Here is a 21368-nt window from a genome sequence, read left to right on the forward strand (position 1 = left end):
CATTTTGTAAAAGCCGTTCTTGTCACACGCAGGTCTTAAAGGGCTCTAGAAGCCTCTGAGTTCTTTGGGGACAGCCTCAGGGTCTCTGAAAAAGTAGTGATTCCTCCTTCCCGCCAAGCCTTTGCAAGAAGTGCTGAAACACTGAGTTTGGTCGCTGCTCTGTCAGGGGAAGAGAAGGGGCACGAGCAAGTTTTTACTTAAATGTAGTAGTTGTTGTTGTGTTTTAAACTAACAATCATCACTAGCAGGGCTGTGATGAACGAAAGGAAAGCAAGGCTTTCTTTCCAGCTTCCTTGTTACAAAGGGGGCCTTTTCAGGGATGCCTGGTCAGGTGATGGATGCTGGGACCCCACTCCACCCCAAGAAAGGTTTCTCAGTGTAACGTGGGGAGGGATCCAGCTCGCACCTGAAATTCAAAGTTATTGGGACCTTAGGCTCTGGGTGGGGGGGTCTTGGGGGCCGTGCCGCTCCAGGCCTCGGAGGCAGCTTGGCCGAGTCTGCCTGCTCAGCTTGTCAGCCCTTATCTTAAATAAACACCCAACGGGCCCGTGTGGCGCACTTGCCATCTCCGGCGGGCGGGCGCGCAGCACACGCGGGCTTCCGGCCGCCCCCGCGCCCGCCATATTCATAACCAATCTGTACTCTCCTCCCAGGGCAGCAGGCACTCGGGGAGTTGTTGAGTGTCAGGGTTTATTTGTGCTATTTTGATTAGCACCAACCTGGCAGGAGCTTATTTTCCTTCTAATGACCCCGTGCTGGGCGAAGGCGGCTTCCGAGGGAAGGACTTGGGTCAGAGGGGAGGGGAAGAGCGTTCCTTTGCTCCAGCCCCGCAAGTGGGGACCTCCGGGGCAGGAGCAGGAGCGCGGAGAGGGCTGGAGGCTCCTAATGAGATTTCGGGTTCTGAAAAGAACCTTTCTGCCGGAAAACCCACAAATATTCTTGCCCTAGATGGTCCTACCTTGTTTTGTTTGGGTACTTGTTAAAGATTCTGGCTGGCACATTTGGAGATGTCCTAGAGGCCATGGGAACAAGGACCCCCCCCCCCCCCGGGCCCCCCATGGACCACTGATAAGGTTATAAACCATCTCTCCTAGTTTGTGACTCACGACCAGCTCCTCAAATCCTAGCTGTGAGTTAGGAATTCTGGGAAGTTGGCTTTAAGGCTTGATAAGTGTGTTAAGTCCACACACTTTCTAGATCTACCTTTGGATTCTGTCCTAAATCGTGCGTTTGTTCCTTTCAGAGGTGTCTATCTTTCCTTTTCTTGACATCTATACAGTTGAAACACACTTAAAAAAAAAAATCATGTCGACGATTACTTCTCAGCTTGTGAATTAATGTGGAAGAGAAGATTCCAGGTGCTGAAGTCTCTCAACTGGCTTGGATTAACCCCTACTGTGCATCCATTTCAACCTCTCCCCCTACCCCCCTTCTTTAGGGAGAAAAAAAAAAAAAAAAAAAAGAAAACCAACCTCCCCTTTCTCATCCACTCCCGGCTTTCTTTGTGTCTGCTGCTCCCTGCCAGGCAGGTGTCAGAGCCCTGAATGAGGGTAAATGCTCCGTTGATGGATTCCACAGATGGAGCGTGGAAATCGGTAGAATAGGCCTCAGCCACAGGCCATTTCTTGGGATCCAACAAAAGCCTCCAAATAAGTCAACAAAAATCCCAAAGATCACAAAGGGAAAATGTCATTTGTCATTTACTCTGGGCCTGTGAGGGAATATCAGTCTTGCCTCACTCCTCCTGGCTTTCACCCGAGTAAACAGGAGAGAGGTCATTCACATCTCTCTCGGTGTAAAAGGGCCACTTCACATCAGAAAACAGTTAGCTGTCCCATGGCCCCCTTCACGTTGGACAGTAAAACTCACAAACACAGGAGACGTTCTGCAATTAGCCGAGCAGGTGCACCAAACTTCGAGTTGACCTATTAAAGATTTTGTGGAACATACCTGCCAGATACCCTAAAACCTTCAGATTGTGGAGGAAATGATTTCAGGGGGCGCTAAGGCGTGATTCCCATTTTTATTTTATGATTATTTTTTGAATCGGTGAGACACAGCTTTAAGTACCGAAGCTACCAGGTCTAGCTTGCCAAGATTAATAGAGATGGAAGGACCATCTGATTTGGTCTGGGGTTATCTTCTAGTAAATGACCGATGACTAAGGACGGACGTCAGCCTCAGAGCCTGCAGAGAGAGACCCCCCCCACCTCCTCTGTGTCTGTAAATTGCATTGTATTATATCTGGGACAAACATAGAGTTTAAATGGTTGTCATGTTTTGATTCTTTAATTATTCAAATGAAAGGTCTTGCTGAGAAGAAAGACAGTGTGCCAAATTCATGCTTGTGAATTATTTTGTTTCTCCATTTTTTGCCTGTCTCCCATCTCTGAATTATACTGGTCTGGAAACCAATAATTATAGAATTCCACGTGACTAAATCCCTATAAAATTGAGGTAAGATCTCATGTATAATAGCGTTAACTAGGATGAAATATTTCTTCAGGCTACAGAAGAGTTCACAAGGGGTTAACGGACAAAGACATACTCTCTAATTCTGTAATTCCTTCTTTAATTAAACTTCATGGTTGGTCCGCTGGTGGTAATACTTCTGCCTTCTCCTCCCCGTTTGATTTGTTTCTGAAGGAAGAATTTGTAATCCTGTGGGGTACGATTGTTATCTATGCTTGATCTTTTTTCTTTAATTTTTATTTTTTAAATTGATCCTGTCTACTTCCCCAAGGTTAATCTTAATATTAAATTATTGGGGTAACTAAAAATTTGTTTCCTAAGACCTATAATTAGCTTGATATAGAAAGGAAGAAATGTACTTTCTTACAAAACACAGAGCTGAATCATTGAGGTACCTGGAAAGAGACAGTATTTTCCTGTGATCACTCTGGGGCATCTGCTGAATAACTTGTGAATATGCCAACAGATTTCGAGTTATTTATTCTCACACTTTTGTTTGATAATAGTTTGAGGTTACTTTACAGCACTTGAGATCCTTTCACTAACATGCTTTTAATAACAAAAAAGGAAGGATGTAGTAAAGATATAAAATGAGGAATCAGTTCAACTGCTTGTGATTAGTAGTCATATGTTCTAGATGGACCTAGGATCTTAGGACCAGGAGTCGGTTATGATTAGGACCAGGAGTTGGTGATGATTCTTAAGAGCTACTGCAAATGGTCACACTGACTATTTTGTTTTCTTAAATAAATTCATTCAGTGTCTTGGCAAACTGATCCATTTCTTAGAGGTTTATCCTTATTTAACAACTATACTTGAAGATGCAAAGAGTTCCATGTTTGTTGACTTGAATTAAATTCAATTAGAAAATTGTTTGATTTGGTGTATAAGATTAATCAAACTGTTGTGTTTTCATAAATTTTATTTGATTCTAGGACGTTTTTGAAAACCTGGGGCAAATGGGAGGGGTAGGTGGCAATCAGCTGAATAATTTGCATTGAAATTCCTGTTTGGATTTGTTTCTGGTACTCCTCTTTAGAAGGATTCTTTGTTGTGTGTGTGTGTGTGTGAGAGAGAGAGAGAGAGAGAGAGAGAGAAAGAAACTCAGCAGCACCTATTTGGAACATACCAGGCTAGAAGAGAGAAAGTATATCTTCTGAAGCATACACCCATACACCAGGGTCAAATCCTAGCTTCCCTAGTCGTGTGATTTGAACAATGTCTCTAAGTCTCAATTTCCTTCTTCTGTAGAATAGCATATTTATTTCACAGGATTTTTGTGTAGTTACATTGGGAAGAGGGAGAAATCCTCATCTTCTTGGAAAGGTTTGCTCCAGGTTCATTGGAGACATCGAGTTACATGAATGTCTAAGTCAGAGAATGGATGGTGAGGAAGTTTTGAAAATAGAGTAAAAACTTTAAAAATCTGATAAGAATATGGATTGGGATAAAATCTGAGAATCATTCAATTTAAAGCAATACAATCTTCACTTAAAAAGCTGTGTGTTATATGTTAACATGGATTAAAAAATTTTTTAAAAGTTTAAATTCAACATATATTATATGTTAAATATATGGATTTCTTATGAGCCCTATTTTGGTATTTCAAATTGGGGAACAATATCTCTATTTAATGAATAATAAAGCAAACTTTGTGAAGGCATGTGTAGAATTTTTATTTTGAGTAACTTAAATGTAATTGAAAATCTCCCCTTAATACTAGGGCCGGACAGTAGAAATAATCCAAAGAGATTTTACCGAAGAGATCATATTTGATCTTGTTGCTGTATCCTCACAATCTATGAACTCATTTAGATAACTGTCTTGCTGGTGGTGCTTGCAATGTCCAAGTCAGAACATTAGCTATTCTGTGCAGAGACAAATATAATTTATTTCTGTGGAGCTGTCTGGAAAAAAAAATCTTGTTTTTTTACTTTGATGTAATATTTAGCAAATGAGGTGCTTTGTATCAAGGATCTAATGTTGAATATGTAAAATAGATGGACTTCAACAAAATGATTTTTTTGTACTATTATAATGGAATGTAAGTATCAGGTTTATTTTTGATAAAAATAGAATGATTCAAGTTCATGACATTATCATGTTCTCTGTAAATCTTATTTCTATTGAGTGACATTAAAAAAAAAAGTAGTATTTCCATCTTTAGAAATAGGTAGTAGTTCCTAGCTCATAGATTAATCTTGGGTCGCTGACTTAACATATTTTAAAGCCCACATCCTTTTGGGGTGTAAAGATGGAGGAAGGTCAGAAATCACTTGTGCAATGGTGGCTTCATATTGCCAAGAAGGATCAGTTGGTTCAGATAAATTTCCAGCAGAAAAGTCAGGCGAGTCATTTCCTCAGTGTCTTTTGAAATGATGCTTTATGGAAGTTTTCTTAGGGAGGTGCAACTGTCGCTTTTGCATAACAGTCTAGAAATACAAGTAGTGATTTGTTAGCTTGTTAAAAAATTTTTTATTTTGGGTGGCGAAGGCTGTCCTATTGAACTCCCAGACATTCTAAGTCTTTTTAATCATTAGCTGTTGGTGATTCTTCATTTTTTTTTTTTTTAAATCACAATCTTCTGAAAAAGTTGATAATTATTTCCCAGAAATATTCAGGTATGCAAATACTTGCAAAATCTTCCTGAAAATTTTTTGAGGATTTATAGACTCCCAAATCTCATTTCAGTAGTTGTTGGGAGACTCAGAAGGGCAGAATTTCCATGTAAGGTGTAAAATAGGGGCAGAGAAATCAGTTAAATTCTTAAATTCTTAAATACTTAAAATCTTAAATTCTACCAGGCATTTCCATCCTGTCAATTGTGTTTATTAAACACCTACTATGTTCCAAGGTGTCCAGCAGGGAACAAGACAGAGAAAGGCCTTGAACTCACTAAGCTTACATTGTGGGGGATGTTGTTAAGGTGAAACATGGTGGTCTTGACCCTCAGAATTAACTCTCACTGGTACTTGTACATTTCAGGAGCCCCCTTTCTTCAGAAACTGAGACGATTTTGATTAATTGACCTGACAGTGCATGGCACATCATATTTACTTGGGAGGATTTAATAACCTTTGTGACTCCCAGAGGAAACATGAAAATTTCCACATACTATTATCCTAATGGGATCATAGTAAGAGAAAGTGTAACCAAAGATTTAAGGTTCTCACAGGCAAAGGAAGCTTTGGGTCAGTCCTTAAATGTTATTGGGCTTTTCACCTGAATTCACAGAAGATAGAAAAGTCCGGGCAACAGAAACTGGGGGCAGGGAAGGGAAGCATTTTATGGTGATTTATTATCTTAAGGGAATGAATAATCTGGGAAGTATACTATTTAAAATTTAAAAATATGTATGTGGAACCATTGTTTTGATAAGTTACAGCAGGAAATTTTTTAAGTACTTGGGAATTTTGGGAGAGAAAATAATAATATGGATTATCCTATAGAGGTAGTTCTCAGGATCATTTAGGACCAGCAGACTTGGCATCCACCCCCCCCCCCAAAACTATAGAAACTGTAGAAATTGGGGGGGGGGGCAGCAGTCTGTGTTTTAATAAGCTCTTCAGATGGTTCTGATGCTCTAAATGTTCAAGATCCACTGTTCTACAGTGATGTGCAAATTACTGCTTTCTTAATTTGACTCACATTTATCAAACACAAACACATGTAAGTTGTATTGTGAGCTTTTGAAGTTTATAATGCAATGCACATTTCTCAGCATGTTAGTTTTCCTTTAAAATATTCCCACACTTAAAGCAAGTCTAGTTTCATTTTTTAAGTATCCTAAAATAAGATTTATATCAAATTAGACCATTTTATATCAAATTAGGCAACATAATTGAAACACCAAGCATAATGGTTAATGTACAGTAGATGTACTGTATATCATAGTTCCCTTTCACTTTTATCTATAAGCACTTGTTTTTCTTTAATTTGTCATATAGATTATTAATTTACTCTCTTAATTTTACAGTTTGAATGTGAATAAATTGTAAAGTTTTAAATATTAAAAGAACTTAGAATTCTATTTATGGGTTATTTTGGATGTACACCCCTTTGGGCAGCTTATACTATAATATACTGAAATAGAACGAAATTTTAGATTTCTGTAGGGCAGAGTTGAGTTTGAGTTTAAATAAAAGAGAATGAGGAGTGTAGGAAATACTGCATTTTGACATTGCTTCTGGTAGCACCTGGATTTCCCCAGGTCCTACAGCCTGAGAGTGCAAAGGAGTTTTACCTTGACAATGACATTAATAATATACAATTTTCTGGACTTCCTTCCCCATTTGCCAACAGCACATTTCAGCCCCTTCCCCGGAGGATCCTCTAGTTGTCTGGGGAGTTTTCAGAGTGTATTTGGATATGCTTAGGAGCATGGCTGGCCGGGCTCCTGAGTTCTGCTCAGAGTAGGTGCCCGAGAGCTCTCTGATGGCCCTCGGCTACTGCCCTGATGTCCAGGGCCTCTGGGAGAGGGCTGCTTTCCTGCCCAGTGCCCTGTGTCTGCTATGTGCTCAAACCTCAGAACCTTCTAAGATTGACAGGTACTCAGTTACTGAAGGAACTCATAGGAGCCATATTGTATCACCAGTGTAAATTCCTAACTAATTTCCCAGTCCCTCCTTCTTGTCTGTAGATACTCACCCACTGATACGCAGGACCTCCTTCCCTGATGCAGGCAAATTCAAACTTTGCTGGGGAGGGGCCTGCAGCAGGGCTGGTTTCTGGGACATGTGACCTATGTAGTCCTCTACCCACAGCCCGTGCTTAGAAGGGCTCTGTGTTTGGTTTTTACGCTGTGTGTGGCCATCCCAAAATTTGCAATAATTTTTGAACACAGGAACTTGCATTTTTATTTTGCACTGTGTTCCTCAAATTAAGCAGCAGTTCTGGGCAACTGCTCACCATTCAGCAGAGACCCAGACTCTGACCTTCGGTTTAGGGACAGTTTGCTAGACTATGCCTGCCTTTTCTCGAGTCTGTTCTTGAGGTTCACAGTGACAACGTCTCAATATGTGGTAATAAGATCATGAATTTAAATATGATTTCTCTTATGGGAGTAGAGTCTATAAATCTGGAGGAATCCTGCAACACTTTACTATTATTGACTTTTTAGATATTAGGTCAATTTTGGAATTAAAAAAAAGTCACATTTGTTAATGGATTTTCTCCTGTAAAAGGTGGCAAAAGTTTATTTGGAACCACACTAAATTTGATTCATTCATCAAACACAAGTGCTAAGCACGAGGGCCATAAAAATGGAATCATGTCTGTCCCTGTTTTCTAAGATCTCGTAATGGACCTAGGTGACAGATGCAAAGAACAATGATTTCTGCCTTGGGGGCTTGGAGACAAAATAGGGGAAGAGATTAAATATCATTTAATAATGCAATACTGCACAGAGGGGCTTGGTGTCTGTGCAAAGACATTGGGGATGTACTTCAGGATTTGAATCATTCAATCTTGGTCAAACTTGTTTTTTGACTCCTGTTTTACCACTTTTCCTCTCCCGTGCACTTAGCCTCAGCACCCCAGTCAGATGAAGGCTCCGACATTGACTCCGAACCAGATTTGCCACTAAAGAGAAAACAGCGCAGGAGCCGAACAACTTTCACAGCAGAACAGCTTGAAGAACTGGAACGAGCTTTTGAGAGAACCCACTACCCTGATATTTATACCAGGGAGGAACTGGCACAGAGGGCAAAGCTCACCGAGGCTCGAGTTCAGGTACTGACTCTAAACATCCATGCCCTGATTAAATCTGGACAGGAAGCAAAGTAGTGTCTTCTCATCTCAAGCAGATTTTACTTTATTTAAGATTTTATTTATTTGAGAGAGCGAGCATGAGCAAGGGGAGGAGGAAGAGGGTGAAGAAGAAGCAGGCTCCCCGCTGAGCAGGGAGCTGGATGTGGGGTTCGATCCAGGACCCTGAGATCATGACTTGAGCAGACACAGACATTTAACCCACTGAACCACCCAGGCATCTCTAAAGCAGATTTTAAACCCAGAGAATAAATACGTTAGGAATGGCATTTCATTGTGAATTGTAGCCTTTAGTAGCATAAAGTTTCCACCACATTTTCTCTAGTGTCTTTTCTTTGTCTTTTGCCTTGTCCTGATGGCACTATCCTGACCTCTTTTTAGTTTTTATTTGTATTTGCCTGATCACACCCACCCCCACCGAATTTCTTTTGTTTTTAGGTACGTCTATTGTATCAAGCAGTATTTTACTTTGCTAACCAGTCAGACAATTATTTTTTTTTCTCACTTAAGAGGTTGGTAAGTCTAATTAAATTTATCAATGTGATCAGTATGTTTGGCTCCTTTTCTGTCATGCTGTTGGATACAAGTATTTTATGTGGATCAATTTTAAAATGACCTATTTGTTTGCTTTACATTCTTAGGGTTTTTTGTTTTGTTTTGTTTTGTTTTGTTTTGTTTTTTGTTACTTAAGAAAATGTGCATTCTTAGTTTAGCCTTTGGTTATCATTAATAGGAGAAAACAATTATGTCCGATATAAGTGTGTCAGTTCCTGTTGGTCACTCCCCATTTCGTGAGTCCTTGTTACACACAGGGCACTATATGGACTTCAGGCAAAGCAAGCAAATGCGAGTGGTCCTCTTGTGCCAAGCACTGTTCTAAGTGCTTTATGGGAATTAACCCATCTCCTCGTCACTAGAACTGTAGGGTGATACTGTTATTTACCCCCCGTTTTTTTGTCAGACTATTGAAGTGAGCACCCACAGTCCTAAAACTAGTTAGTGATAGATGTAGTTGGATTCTATATACTTGCTCTTGATGGCTTTTCAATTATGAGGATGGGCAAAGGTGTATAAAGAAAAATTCCTTCTAAGGCTGTTATCGTCCTGAAACATTTCAAATAACTATTATTTTAGGAATGGTTTGAAGGATCTTCTGACCTCTTAGAACGACTCTGAACTCTCTGGAAAGACTTCGTTGGTTTAATAACTTTCAATTGATAGAGTAACATTTTCAGCATTAATGAAGATAGTAAAACACTGTTTGAAGGCTGAAAAATGTCTTAGGGTATCCTGAAACTCCTCAAGTTAAGCCGCTTTATCTAGAAATGTGTTCTTTCCAGCTACTTGACTTTCATCGTCAAAGCGAGCCTGGAGACTCAGAGGTAAACCGATCGGTTGATATGGTTTCTAGATTGATCATTCCTTTCTTCTATGCAGCTCTCTACCTCTCCTATTCTAGGCTTTTACAGAAATAGCCTCTCCCAGGGTACAGAGCCTAGTCAGAGTGATTGTCTTATTCAACCTGACTTGCCATACATCACCGTAGAGGTAAGAAAGTGAAGGAAAGCTAAGATACATTAAGGCAAGTCTCCCAAGGAGCTCCAGTCTAGTATTAATGAGTTAGTGAGGTAAACACAGATAGTTTAAAAAGCCAGTTATGATAAGTAACCTAAGAGAGAAACAATGTGCAGTGGGAGTTGAGAAGAGGAAAGAATGAGATCTTGCTGGATAACAAGAGAAGCTCACACAGAAGGCAGATTTAAGATGAACCTTTGAAGCTAAATAGAAATTCTCTGGACAGGGAGGGTGGGGAGAGTGTATTAGTAAGAGGGAATACTGTGGGCAAAAGCACAGGGAGTTGGATGCATGTGAGTCACATACCTGGTGATCCTTCATTTTTGCTTGTGTCAAAGGAATAGGGACTAGTTCAGTTTGGTTGGAGGGTAGGAAGAAGTAGTGTGGTGGGAGGAATATGGTTGGAAACCTAGGCTGAGGACATCCTGTGGTGGGCTTGGGTTTCAGGCAAGGGCTCTCACAGTTGATGTGAAGGGCAGTGGAGGCTGTGGGCATGAGTGGGTTAGGGGCTATGGGAATAGAAAGAAAGGGCAGTGGCAAAAGGTGGAAAGTAGGCAACAGGTTGGGTAAGCTGGAAGTGGGTGGAAGGGTGAGCAAAGAATGGAGTCACAGATGCGTGGAGCCTTACAGTACAGATGTTTTACAGCGGGGACTATTGACTCTATCTACCTGTTACATTGGGATACGGTGTGCCTCTCCAGAAATGACCACCACTAACCACAGATTATGATAACTTACATACATAAATATGGTATGATAGAATACCATATGTGGTATATGAATCACGATATGATCTATAACAATGTTATAAATATTGTATATATCAAATCTAATTGCTTTTATTACAGTTCTGTGGACACCTGGCTTAAATCCGAAGTTAGATCTGTTCACACTCTCCATTCTTCCAGCAAACCATTATAAAGCGCCCATTGCATTCCAGGATTTGATCCCTATATTCTTTGTCTGGCCAAGCCCACATCCCGAGTCCATCCTTCAGACAGATAGGAGATCAGCTCTGCACTTAGAGTAAAAAAAAAATAAACATTGATTTTAAAGAAATCAAACAAAGAGAGTGATGGAAAACTGAAAAGGTTCTGTGTTGTCCGTCATACCTGCTTTTGCCAAAAACAAAGATGGGGGACAGACTAAATCTCAAACCCATGCGGCTTGTGCAGTGCCCAGCATTCACATCTGGCTCAATGAATGTCCGAGGAGAATAAGAAAGGCCCATTAACTTACAGAGGACATGGGATCAAACCAATAAAAAGTGGTTCATATTTTTCTATACAGTGACCTCCTCTCCAAAGCAGGGCCCTCATTAACCTAACAGCTGTCCTAATGTGGCTTTAACCCGATGACTCTTTACATTCCTTATGGCTTCATTAGTTCCCTTGAGACACATCATGTCCTGCACCACAGCTATGATCTACGGCCTAACAAATTCCCTACAACACCCGGCATATGGATCTTTTACTTAACACAGCAGGAAAAAGAAGGAGTAGTTAATCACTGATTAAAATGCCAGAACAAAATCCTTTAGTTTTTAGAAGGATCTGGGAAAGCAGTAGCAACGTCAGCTCCATTTGAGTGATAGCCAGAAAGTGTGAGTTAGTTTAATTTGGGGCACCTGGGAAAACCAAACACCCAGTGGAAAAAAACCCTCAAACAGGTCTACATTCTATATATTTTTTTTCCCCTGAGTAAAATATTTCTAAAGTCTTCTGGGTAGAGATGGCACTAATATAATAACTTAGGCCTTTGTCAGTATTTCCTAAATATTTGTTTAGCCAGTAGCTCTGTTGTGTTTATCACAGCCAAATCTGAGGACACAATTATTGTACACCAAAGACTAATTTGCCTAATTCACCTCCTGGGTATTATTATGCAAATAATGGCAAGCCTCAAAGTTTCGTGGGGAAGAATGCAACTATTTATGATGTGCCACAGTTTTAGTAAATATTCCACCTAAGAGCTCCACAAAGTAGGGAGGTAGCCCTCTTTTATCCCCAGGATAATGAGAGAGAGCAGAGGAAGCTGTTTGAGGAAACAGTATTGAAGCAGGAGTCAGAAGATGGGGGTTTTGGTTTCAGCTTGCCAAATGCGTTCTGCTAAGGAAGTCACTTAACTCTGCTATAATCTTGCTGGTTTCAGATTGTTTTTCCTTTTAATTTTAAAATATGGGATAGGTTAGATCAGATGATCTCAGTCTGGGTTTACAGATGACCAGGATAATCATGGATGGACTTCAAGAGGAGTCTTGAGATTTGTACACACAATTTTGTGCCTTTGCCTCTGCTTCTGTGTGTGTGTGTGTGTGTGTGTACATAAGCGTTAACGGGGGGGGGGGTATCCCTGGTTTTGTCATTTTCTCAAATACTACGGCCCCCTTTCCTATTCCCAATTAAAAATAACTAGGTGCATGACTTATCATCAGTAATTGGAGGTTCTCACAGAAGCCCAGTAGGGACGGATTGATTATTTTCAATTCCAGTACAGTGAACATGCAATGATTTATTAGTTTCAGGTGTACAAGAGAGTGATTCAAAAATCCTACGTATTATCCAGCGCTCATCACGATAAGAGTCCTCTCCGTTCCCATCACCTATTTCACGCATCCTTGCACCCGCCTTTCTTCTGGTAACCGTCAGTTCTCCATAGTTAAGAGTTTGTGTTTTTGGCTTTTCTCTTTGTTTTGTTTTTTATTTCTCAAATTCCACATATGAGTGAAATCATATGGCATTTGTCTTTCTCTGACTTATTTCACTTGGCATTACATTCTCTGGGTCCCTCCATGTTGTTGCAGATGGCAAGAGTCCATTTTTCTTTTAGCGCTGATAGTCCATTGTATATATTTGCTCCATCTTCTTTATCCATCTATGGAAGGACATTTGTGCTGTTTGCATAATTTTGCTATGGTAAATAACGTTGCAATAAGCATAAGGGTGCATATATCTTTCCAAATTAGTGTTTTCATATTCTTTGGGAAAATATCCAGTAGTGGAATTACTAGGTCGTATGGGAGTTCAATTTTTAATTTTTTGAGGACTCTCCGTACTGCTCTGCATAGTGGCTGCACCAGTTTGCATTCCCACCAACAGTACACGTGGGTTCCTTTTCCTCCACATCCTCACCAGCACTTGTTTCTTGTGTTTTTGATCCAGTGGGGATTTAAAGTCATCCAACAGATCTGTATAGTTTAGAAGTGAAGATAGGTATGGAATATTTGGCCCTGAATTCCTTAATGATGCAAAAATACGATCATCCTGAAATTTGCTCCTGGAGTTTGCTGTTGGGAATGAATGAAGCTGCAGTTGAGTGTGCCTGTGTGCCACGCTTGGACATTCCTGGAAGCATGGAGCTTCTCCTCATCAACCTTATGTGTTCTCTCCCCAACTTGCTCCTTGTACAGCGGTCTGAGCTGGAGAGCAGCAATGATAGAAAGGCTGAGAGAGTGTGATGTGGAAAGAGACGGGATATAGAGTGAATGAGAAGGCCCAGGGATAAGCAGCTGGTCCTGAGTTTACCTACTTGGAAAGTACTATGTTGGGCATTGGGCATCGTCACATTAGACATTACTGAATCTAGTGTTTATCAAGCATTTTATTTTATTTTTTTAAAAATATTTATTTATTTATTTTAGAGAGAGAGAGAGTGCATGAGAGAGAGACAGCATGAGTGAGGGGGGGCAGCGGGAGAGGGGAAGCAGACTCCCCACTGAGCAGGGAACCTGATGCAGGGCTCAGTCCTGTGACCCTGAGATCATGACCTGAGCCGAAATCAAGAGCTGGACACTTAACCGACTGAGCCACCCAGATGCCCCTAATCAGACATTTTAAATCTTGTGAATTCTCTTTCTGAGCATTAAGCATTTCATTCTCTCTCCATTTTTCAAGTTGCATTTGAAACAACCCATCTGGACTAATGCAGGTCAGATCACCTTTGGGGACCACACCAAAAGTGGGAACCAGTAATTTCTCGATGGGCAAAATTAGGCTTACACCATGGGACAATTAGCACTAATCCATGAAACTTGGAAGCAAATTTGACCTAAGTTTCCATTCAAGCCAAACTGGCTTTGAATTTATTTGAGGTGTTATGCGGGCACTTTCCTGTTTGTTCATGGGCACAAAAGGCTTTGGCTATAGACCACAGAGCTAAGAAAACAAAGCGAAGCTTTAGTTCTTGGATGGCTAAGACAGAGATGGCAACGTGACCTTCATAATCAGTAGCTACCATTTATTGAACACTCTATATCTCTTCGGTGTTCTTCTGAGGGCTTTGATCGCATTGTCTCATTTAATTGTCACAACAATCTTGTGAAGTTTTTTTTTTTTATTTTTAAAGATTTTATTTATTCATCAGAGAGAGAGAGAGGGCAAGAGAGCGAGCACAGGCAGACAGAATGGCAGGCAGAGGCAGAGAGAGAAGCAGGCTCCCTGCCGAGCAAGGAGCCGGATGTGGGACTCGATCCCAGGACGATGGGATCATGACCTGAGCCGAAGGCAGCTGCTAACCAATTGAGCCATCCAGGCGTCCCTCTTGTGAAGTTTTTATTCCTCCCATTTAGTAGATAAGAAAGCAGAGTCCCCTAAGTAGTAAACAATTTGTTCAAGGTCACAGAGTTAGCAAAGTGGGGGGCCTGGGAGTCAACTTTTGCCTGGGCTGCATTTCATCTATGTGAATAAAAAGTATTACTACATTGTTGGAAGTACAAAGTTTTCAGGGCACCAGGTGGCTCAGTTGGTTAAATGTCTAATTCTTGGTTTTGGCTCGGGTGGTGATCCCAGAGTCCTGAGATTGAGCCGCATGTCGGGTCCGTGCTCAGCAGGGAGGAGTCTGCTTGAGATTCTCTCCTCCTCTTCCTCTGCCCTGTCCCCCCCGTTCATGAATTCTCTCTCTCAAATAAATAAATCTTAAATCAAGTACAAAGTTTTCCCCAACTCATATTTTTGAGAGTCTGAACACATTGGTTACTTTTTTGACCCAAGAAGAGAAAAAATGATGAAAACCTTGTTATTATTATTTTTTGTGAGTCTTATCCTTTTCCCCTAGTTATCGTGATATCATGAGGATCTTTCCATTGAAATTTTGCTTTGAAAATTTATTGGATATTATATTACTTCAGAAATGGGTCTGAAGATCATTTCCAAAAAGCACGAGTACAGCTTTGTGGAAGGGCTCTGCAAAGAGACAGATGAGTAGGGAGATATCCAGGGGCAGGTGAAAATGAACCAGGTTGCAGTTTATCAATTAAAGTTAAAAACTTGCTTTGTGGGAGGCTTTTGACATCGTGTGGTATATAGGCAATTATCAGCATTTAACTGTAGGTAATAGTAGTTATCGACCAACATCTGCCTCTTGCCCTGCTTGTTAACCGTGTTAACTGTAGTGTGGAAGGCCAGGTTATGTATGGGAAGGGTGGGATTACATTGAATTATAGGTCCTAGAATTACATTTAACAGGTGATAGCGAACTTTGTAAAACTTGCTCTTTCTGCCCTACTGGCTAAGACATTGGCAGAACACTCATACTCTCCTTTAGAACATCAAGGCCAGTTTGTTTCTGTGGCCATTGCTACTCTTTTGAAACCAAAGAGAAGTTTCTGGTAGTTGTAACAACTGAGTTATAATGCCTTCCACCCAGTTTAGATGAACTTCTTTGGTGTTACACACTCAAGCAGCTCATTTAGTAGACTATTACTGATTGTTAGGAATTAGTGAAACAATATTGAGTTATCAAAGACCTCTGGGTACTAAAGGGAAGGTCTTTCAAGTAAAGACAGGGTCATAGCAGTATCCCAGGATCACTGTGCTTGGTCAGTTTAGATGGTTAAAACGGAGGTTATTTCAAGGGCACCCTTTTCCTTTTAAAAATAGCAGATATGTCTTTTATGAGTTTCAAATTATAAAGAAGGCAAGGACCTCTTTCTGATTTGTAGCTTCAGTGCGTATATGTATGTATGTATCTATCTTCAATGCTACTTTTGGCAGACACAGCTGGTTTTAGGAGATGCAGAAGGCTGACAAGGCAGGATGATAAAAAGTCTGCTTAAATGCCCAGTGACAGGAAGAAGAGTCTTCACTCCTCGGGAGTCTCTGGTTCTTTCAGGACTAAATAGCCCTCTGGATTTATTTAGCCTAAATTTAAACATCAGTTGAATTCCTTCCACTGGCAGACTCTTGAACCTCCTGTTGAAAGTTTGTTTTTTAGTAAAGATTTGTTTCTCAACTATTTCTCTTCAGCTTTTCTTGTAGGCATAATCGATATTGTATTGTAAATGTGAGAACTTTCCACTGCAATTGCTGGTGGGTTTACTCAGTGTCTTCAGTATTTGGATTATTTTGGAAAAATGAAAAGAAAACCCCCAACACCTTACATCCCCAGTCTCTTGGATATTGGAAGCTATCTATAGAAAGTTATGATGTTTCTTCCAATCTATTACTTGAGCAAAGACATGTCTGATATAAAAAAAAAAATTGAGTTATGGAGGAGTGAGAATGATCTCGGATCAACAGTAGGTTGAGATCAATGAAGGTGATCAGGCATAACCATCCACTGGGTAGATCAAACCTGGTTTACTTATCTAAGGGTTACAGGAGGAAGTTGGCCCAAAGAGATTCGAGGCATGTTATTTAAACGATGGAAGTGTGAGCTCTGGGTTCTTCCTAAAGGATCTCACCAGTAGAATCGAGGCTGGTAAGTCTGAATGAATGAAATCACATCGAAACTCTGGGAAATTCAAGGCTCTTCCCAGCCGAAAGCAGGAGATGCCCTGGATATAGGTTGGTTGAGATCAGTGTCGAAGACTGCTACCTCTGAGCTGGGGGTGATTGATTAATCTCAAGGTTTTTAGTGTAAACTATGACCATGGTGTGTGATACAACACAGCACACTCCAGGCATGGAAGCAGCCCATTTACTACCCTCCACATCCTCATCCCAAAACAGCTTGTTCCAGACACATGGGCGTGACCTGGTTACAGACACTCAGATTCACAGTGAGCAAACACAGTTGCTGCAGACCTGAAATGGAGTGCTGGCTTGTTCAGGGGTCTATTATCCCAGGTGGCAATTTATTAAGTTAAGTAAAACTCTAACTCAATTATGCATCAACATGGAAAAATATTGACTTACCTTCTTTTCCTGTTGGAAACTTAAAGAGTATTAAATGTTAGTATTTTGAGGAAGTGCAAACAGCTTTATTTACCAGTATCATATGATGTGCCTGGAGAAGACCAGACTCCTTTTCAGACAAGTGCTTGGGTGACTAGCAAAGGTTAAGCAGATGCTTTGGCGAGGTATGTGTTAAACTGGGCTTTTTTGCTCCCAAAGGGAGAAATTCCTGCCTCTACTCTTTCAAGAGTTTCCACGATTTCAGAAAAATTCAGTTAAGTTGTAAAATTGTTAATTTTGTTCTATAAGGAAATCATGTCTTACCTTTCCTTAGACAAGTTGGTCTACTTCATTATCACCTCCATCTAGAGTGACCTTTTGTTGAAATCATGTCCATACTCTAAAATGAGTTCACACTCTCTCTACTCAAAACTTTCCCTGATTCTCTGCATTTCCAAATATGGAGCTTCTTCCTCTCGTGAGCTCTTATTTTGGTTTCCTTGAGAACTCTGTGAATTCCAGAGGATAAGCCTGAAGGTTACTGGGGAGCAAGGTTCACTCCTTTATCCTTCTGATTGCAAGCACGATGTTTTATCTTTATGAAGTTTTCAACGAACTTTCCATATAGGAATTAGGATACCTTTAATTGGTAGAAATACTCTATAATTTTGGGAGAAACATCATAAAAGCATTCTCTCAAATCCTCTGAAGTTCCACATTTAAGCCGCAGATGTAAAAACTGGGCAAGGTGATGGGGTCTGTTAAAAGCCTAATATCACAATTCCTTAACATTTTAGATGTTCAGTTACATTTCTTACTCCCATTATCACCATTTCTCCCCAGCTATCTACCAAAATACACCGGCTTTGAATTCTCCAAAGGCATTTTATTATATTATACCATTTTTTTCTGAATGTACCTCCGTACTTGGCACAGAGTATTATAGGTGCTTAAAGCTGTTGTTGGAAGAAATAATAAACTAATTATTTAAGGGATCTTCTTAGATAAAATGCTTTCATTTCTTGGCATTTATTTCCATTAAGATCAGAGCAATGTCTCAACTTTGAAAAGGGATGGTACAAGGCTCCATTTCTCCTCCTGGTCAGTTTACAGGACGATATAGGAGCTATGTCTGTAATGACCATAGAAGTGCAAAGACAGACTGATAAAATATTAAATACAAAGTTAGTGTGATAGGCAAGACCCAGTTAGGACATAGGTCACGTACAGATCAAGGAAGCTCATGCAGGCTCCCTACAGTGCTGTGATAGGTGAAGGCGTGTAGGTGTTGGTGATGGCGACCATGAGGAAGAGTTCCAGTGGCTTCCACTCCTGCTCAGCCATTCCTGCCCATGGTCATCCCGGGGCTTGTGGGGGCTCTGCAGGACCATGGAAGTTCCAGGAAGCCCCTTTCCTGACCCCTGACACTGAACTGTCCTTTCTCTCCGCAAAACAACACAGAAGATGGAGGGCTCTTGCATCTCTTTGCCCTGTCAGCCAGGGGCCTTTAATCTGTTTTAGCATGAAAAATTCATTAAGAATGTACTATTATTTCATCAGTGAAATCCTCAAATTTTAAATTAAATCCATAGGTTTGGTTTAGCAACCGCCGTGCGAGATGGAGGAAGCAAGCTGGGGCCAATCAGCTGATGGCTTTCAACCACCTCATTCCGGGGGGGTTCCCTCCCACTGCCATGCCGACCCTGCCGACATACCAGCTGTCGGAGACATCTTACCAGCCCACAGCTATTCCACAAGGTACGGAGGGAGTGGAGGGGATAAAATAGAACTCCCCATTGCTTTCTCTGCTGCTGGGAGATCTTCCTCGATGCTGACATTGCTGTTGTTTGGGTGTTAATGACCTGATATCAGGCTGTCCTGGAGGTTTACCTGTCCCATTCAGAAAGCTACATTGTTCGGTGATATAGCTGGATTGCCCTAGAAGAGCTATGTTATAACACTGTCTCAGTATTTTATTTTATTTTTTAAAAGATTTTATTTATTTATTTGACAGAGAGAGAGAGAGATCACAAGTAAGCAGATAGGCAGGCAGAGAGTGAGGGGGAAGCAGGCTCCTGATGCAGGGCTCGATCCCAGGACTCTGAAATCATGACCTGAGCTGAAGGGAGAGGCTTAACCCAGGTGCCCCTTAGGTTATTTTAAAAATATTTGAGAGAGAGCAAGAACGAGTGGGGGAGGGGCAAAAGGAGAGGGAGAAGCAGGCCCCCCACTGAGCCGGGAGCCCAACATGGGGCTTGTTCCCAGGACCCCAGGATCACAACCTGAGCTGAAGGCAGATGCTTAAACCCACTGAGCCACCCAGGAAACCTTGCTTCCGTATTTTAAAACAAAACAAAACAATAAAACCAAACCAAACCAAACAACTTTCCTAAATAAATATGCCATTTGCTTATTTTTGGTTAAAATTTTGCTTCTACCTTTGCACTCCTGTCAGCAGTTCACTGAAGTTCTGTGAGAGTTACTAACCACAGCAGCCTTAGAGCAAAGGTAAGCTTTGATCAGGTCGCTGTTGGACGGCGCAGAGAGGTGAATGCGATCAGTGAGAAGACTGAATTCTCTGGGATTATGAAAGATAGCATTCCAGGCATTTCACACGAATATTTAGGTGCTTTGAAAGCGCGTTTGATACGAAACGCGAGACTTGCGATTCTGACACTGGTTTGTTCTTAGGCGGATTCATAATATTCGCTACCCAAAATAGGTTCGTTCTCATTGTTCATGTGATTTCTGCATTCGTGTTCTGGGTGAGTCTGCCCTGAAAGTATATAAAGAAGTTACGTCCTTGCACTTCGGTGCAGTGACGCGGCTCTATTTGGAATGAGTGGTTCTCTGTGCATGGTAAGAAACACAGTTTCAAGTTCATCTTTGGTCTGAGCGACCGATACTCCTGGCGGCTCGGGGGTGCGAACTTTGGCCCTGCACTTTTCCTGCCAGCCTGCGAGGAGTGTTAGAGCTGACAATCTTCTTCATTGCAGCCGTGTCGGATCCCAGCAGCACCGTTCACAGACCTCAGCCGCTTCCTCCGAGCACCGTACACCAAAGCACTATTCCTTCGAACCCAGACAGCAGCTCTGCCTACTGCCTCCCCAGCACCCGGCATGGATTTTCCAGCTATACAGACAGCTTTGTGCCTCCGTCTGGGCCCTCCAACCCCATGAACCCCGCCATTGGCAATGGCCTTTCACCTCAGGTCAGTCCTGTGTTTCCAGACAGACGATTTGCTGTATCCCAGAACCAAACAGTCAATTCCCCTAGGCGGTCATATAATGAATTGCCAAATTTAAACCATAATGTATTCTTTATACAAGCCACATGATTTCAGTTTTCTGGTTTCCTTTCTCTCCACCCTTCCTACGGGCTGTATCAAAAGTTGTAGCTTGGGCTTACAATCCAAGTGATTTTTAATGTAATCAGGGAGAGTCTGTGTTTATATCTCGTTGTCAAGGCACTGATCCAGTCCACTCCCTAGTTCTGAGCTTCGGGTCAGAAGCGTAGACACATTTTTTGTTTGTTTGTTTGTTTTTTAAAAAAAGTAACTGATCAGCTGATCTGGTTGTGAACAAAAGCACCTAGTAGGAAAACACCAACGCTTTATTAAAACAATTGGAGAGGAAGCAAGCAGGTTGTGTGGAGGGAGACAGGCTGATGATCCAGAACTCTGGGATAAATGAGTTATAAATGCACAAATTAGGAGAATTACTGCTACTTTGGGAATATATGGATACTTGAATGTTGTAATTGTTTTTCTAATTTGCATTGGACTATGAGCCTTTCTTGAGAGATCATATTAATAAATTGCCTTGATAATTGCATGTCAGAGGGTTGGATAAATTTCCTCCATGTGGCATCTGTCTGAGGTTGACATTATTAGCAGTTGTTTAAATACAGATCGCTTGATTTTATTAGAGAGCTCTTGGCCCAGGTGGCGAGGATAGTTGCCCACTAAATTTGGAGAAATGTCACAACGGGGTTGCAATCTATAATTGCGATCGAGAATCTCTTCAGGGCCGAGAGTGAGAGTTTCAACAGCTTTATCTTTTCTTAACCCCCTTTTTCCTCTTGGTGGTTAGAAAAACAGAGAGGAGCTCAGAATGACAGAAATGAAAAGTGAAAAGACAATTATACTCAATTACACACTAATCACTGACTATCACCGCCGCCTAAGCACCAAGAGGGCATTCTAATAGGCAGAAAATGAGATTTTAATGGCACAAAGGGTGGCCAAAATAACGACTCCTATATCTTCGCCTTCTTCGTTTTCTTCAACTTGTGGTTTGCGTCTTGGGAGTGCAGGTCCTGGGCTCTGCACAACGGTGATAACTCTGAGCAGCTGAAAAGTTCAAAGCCATCGGAGTTGAAAAGAATGAATAGCAAAGGCAATGAAATAAACATTTCTGCCTCGAGGCAAAAGTTCATAAATCC

General features: G+C 41.2%; 1 protein-coding gene across 3 annotated transcripts in view; it reads left to right on the forward strand.

The window, feature by feature from the left end:
- PAX3 (paired box 3) overlaps nucleotides 1–21368 on the forward strand; it is a 98618-nt gene that overhangs the window by 59167 nt on the left and 18083 nt on the right. For all 3 annotated transcript variants that reach the window (XM_082690417.1, XM_082690421.1, XM_082690418.1), the window contains exons 5-7: nucleotides 7997–8202; nucleotides 18518–18683; nucleotides 19922–20136. In XM_082690417.1, coding sequence (XP_082546543.1) covers nucleotides 7997–8202; nucleotides 18518–18683; nucleotides 19922–20136 — 587 coding nt within the window. The remainder of the gene's footprint in view (nucleotides 1–7996; nucleotides 8203–18517; nucleotides 18684–19921; nucleotides 20137–21368) is intronic.

Source organism: Mustela nivalis, assembly GCF_964662115.1.
Source record: "Mustela nivalis genome assembly, chromosome: 11".
NCBI lineage: Eukaryota > Metazoa > Chordata > Mammalia > Carnivora > Mustelidae > Mustela > Mustela nivalis.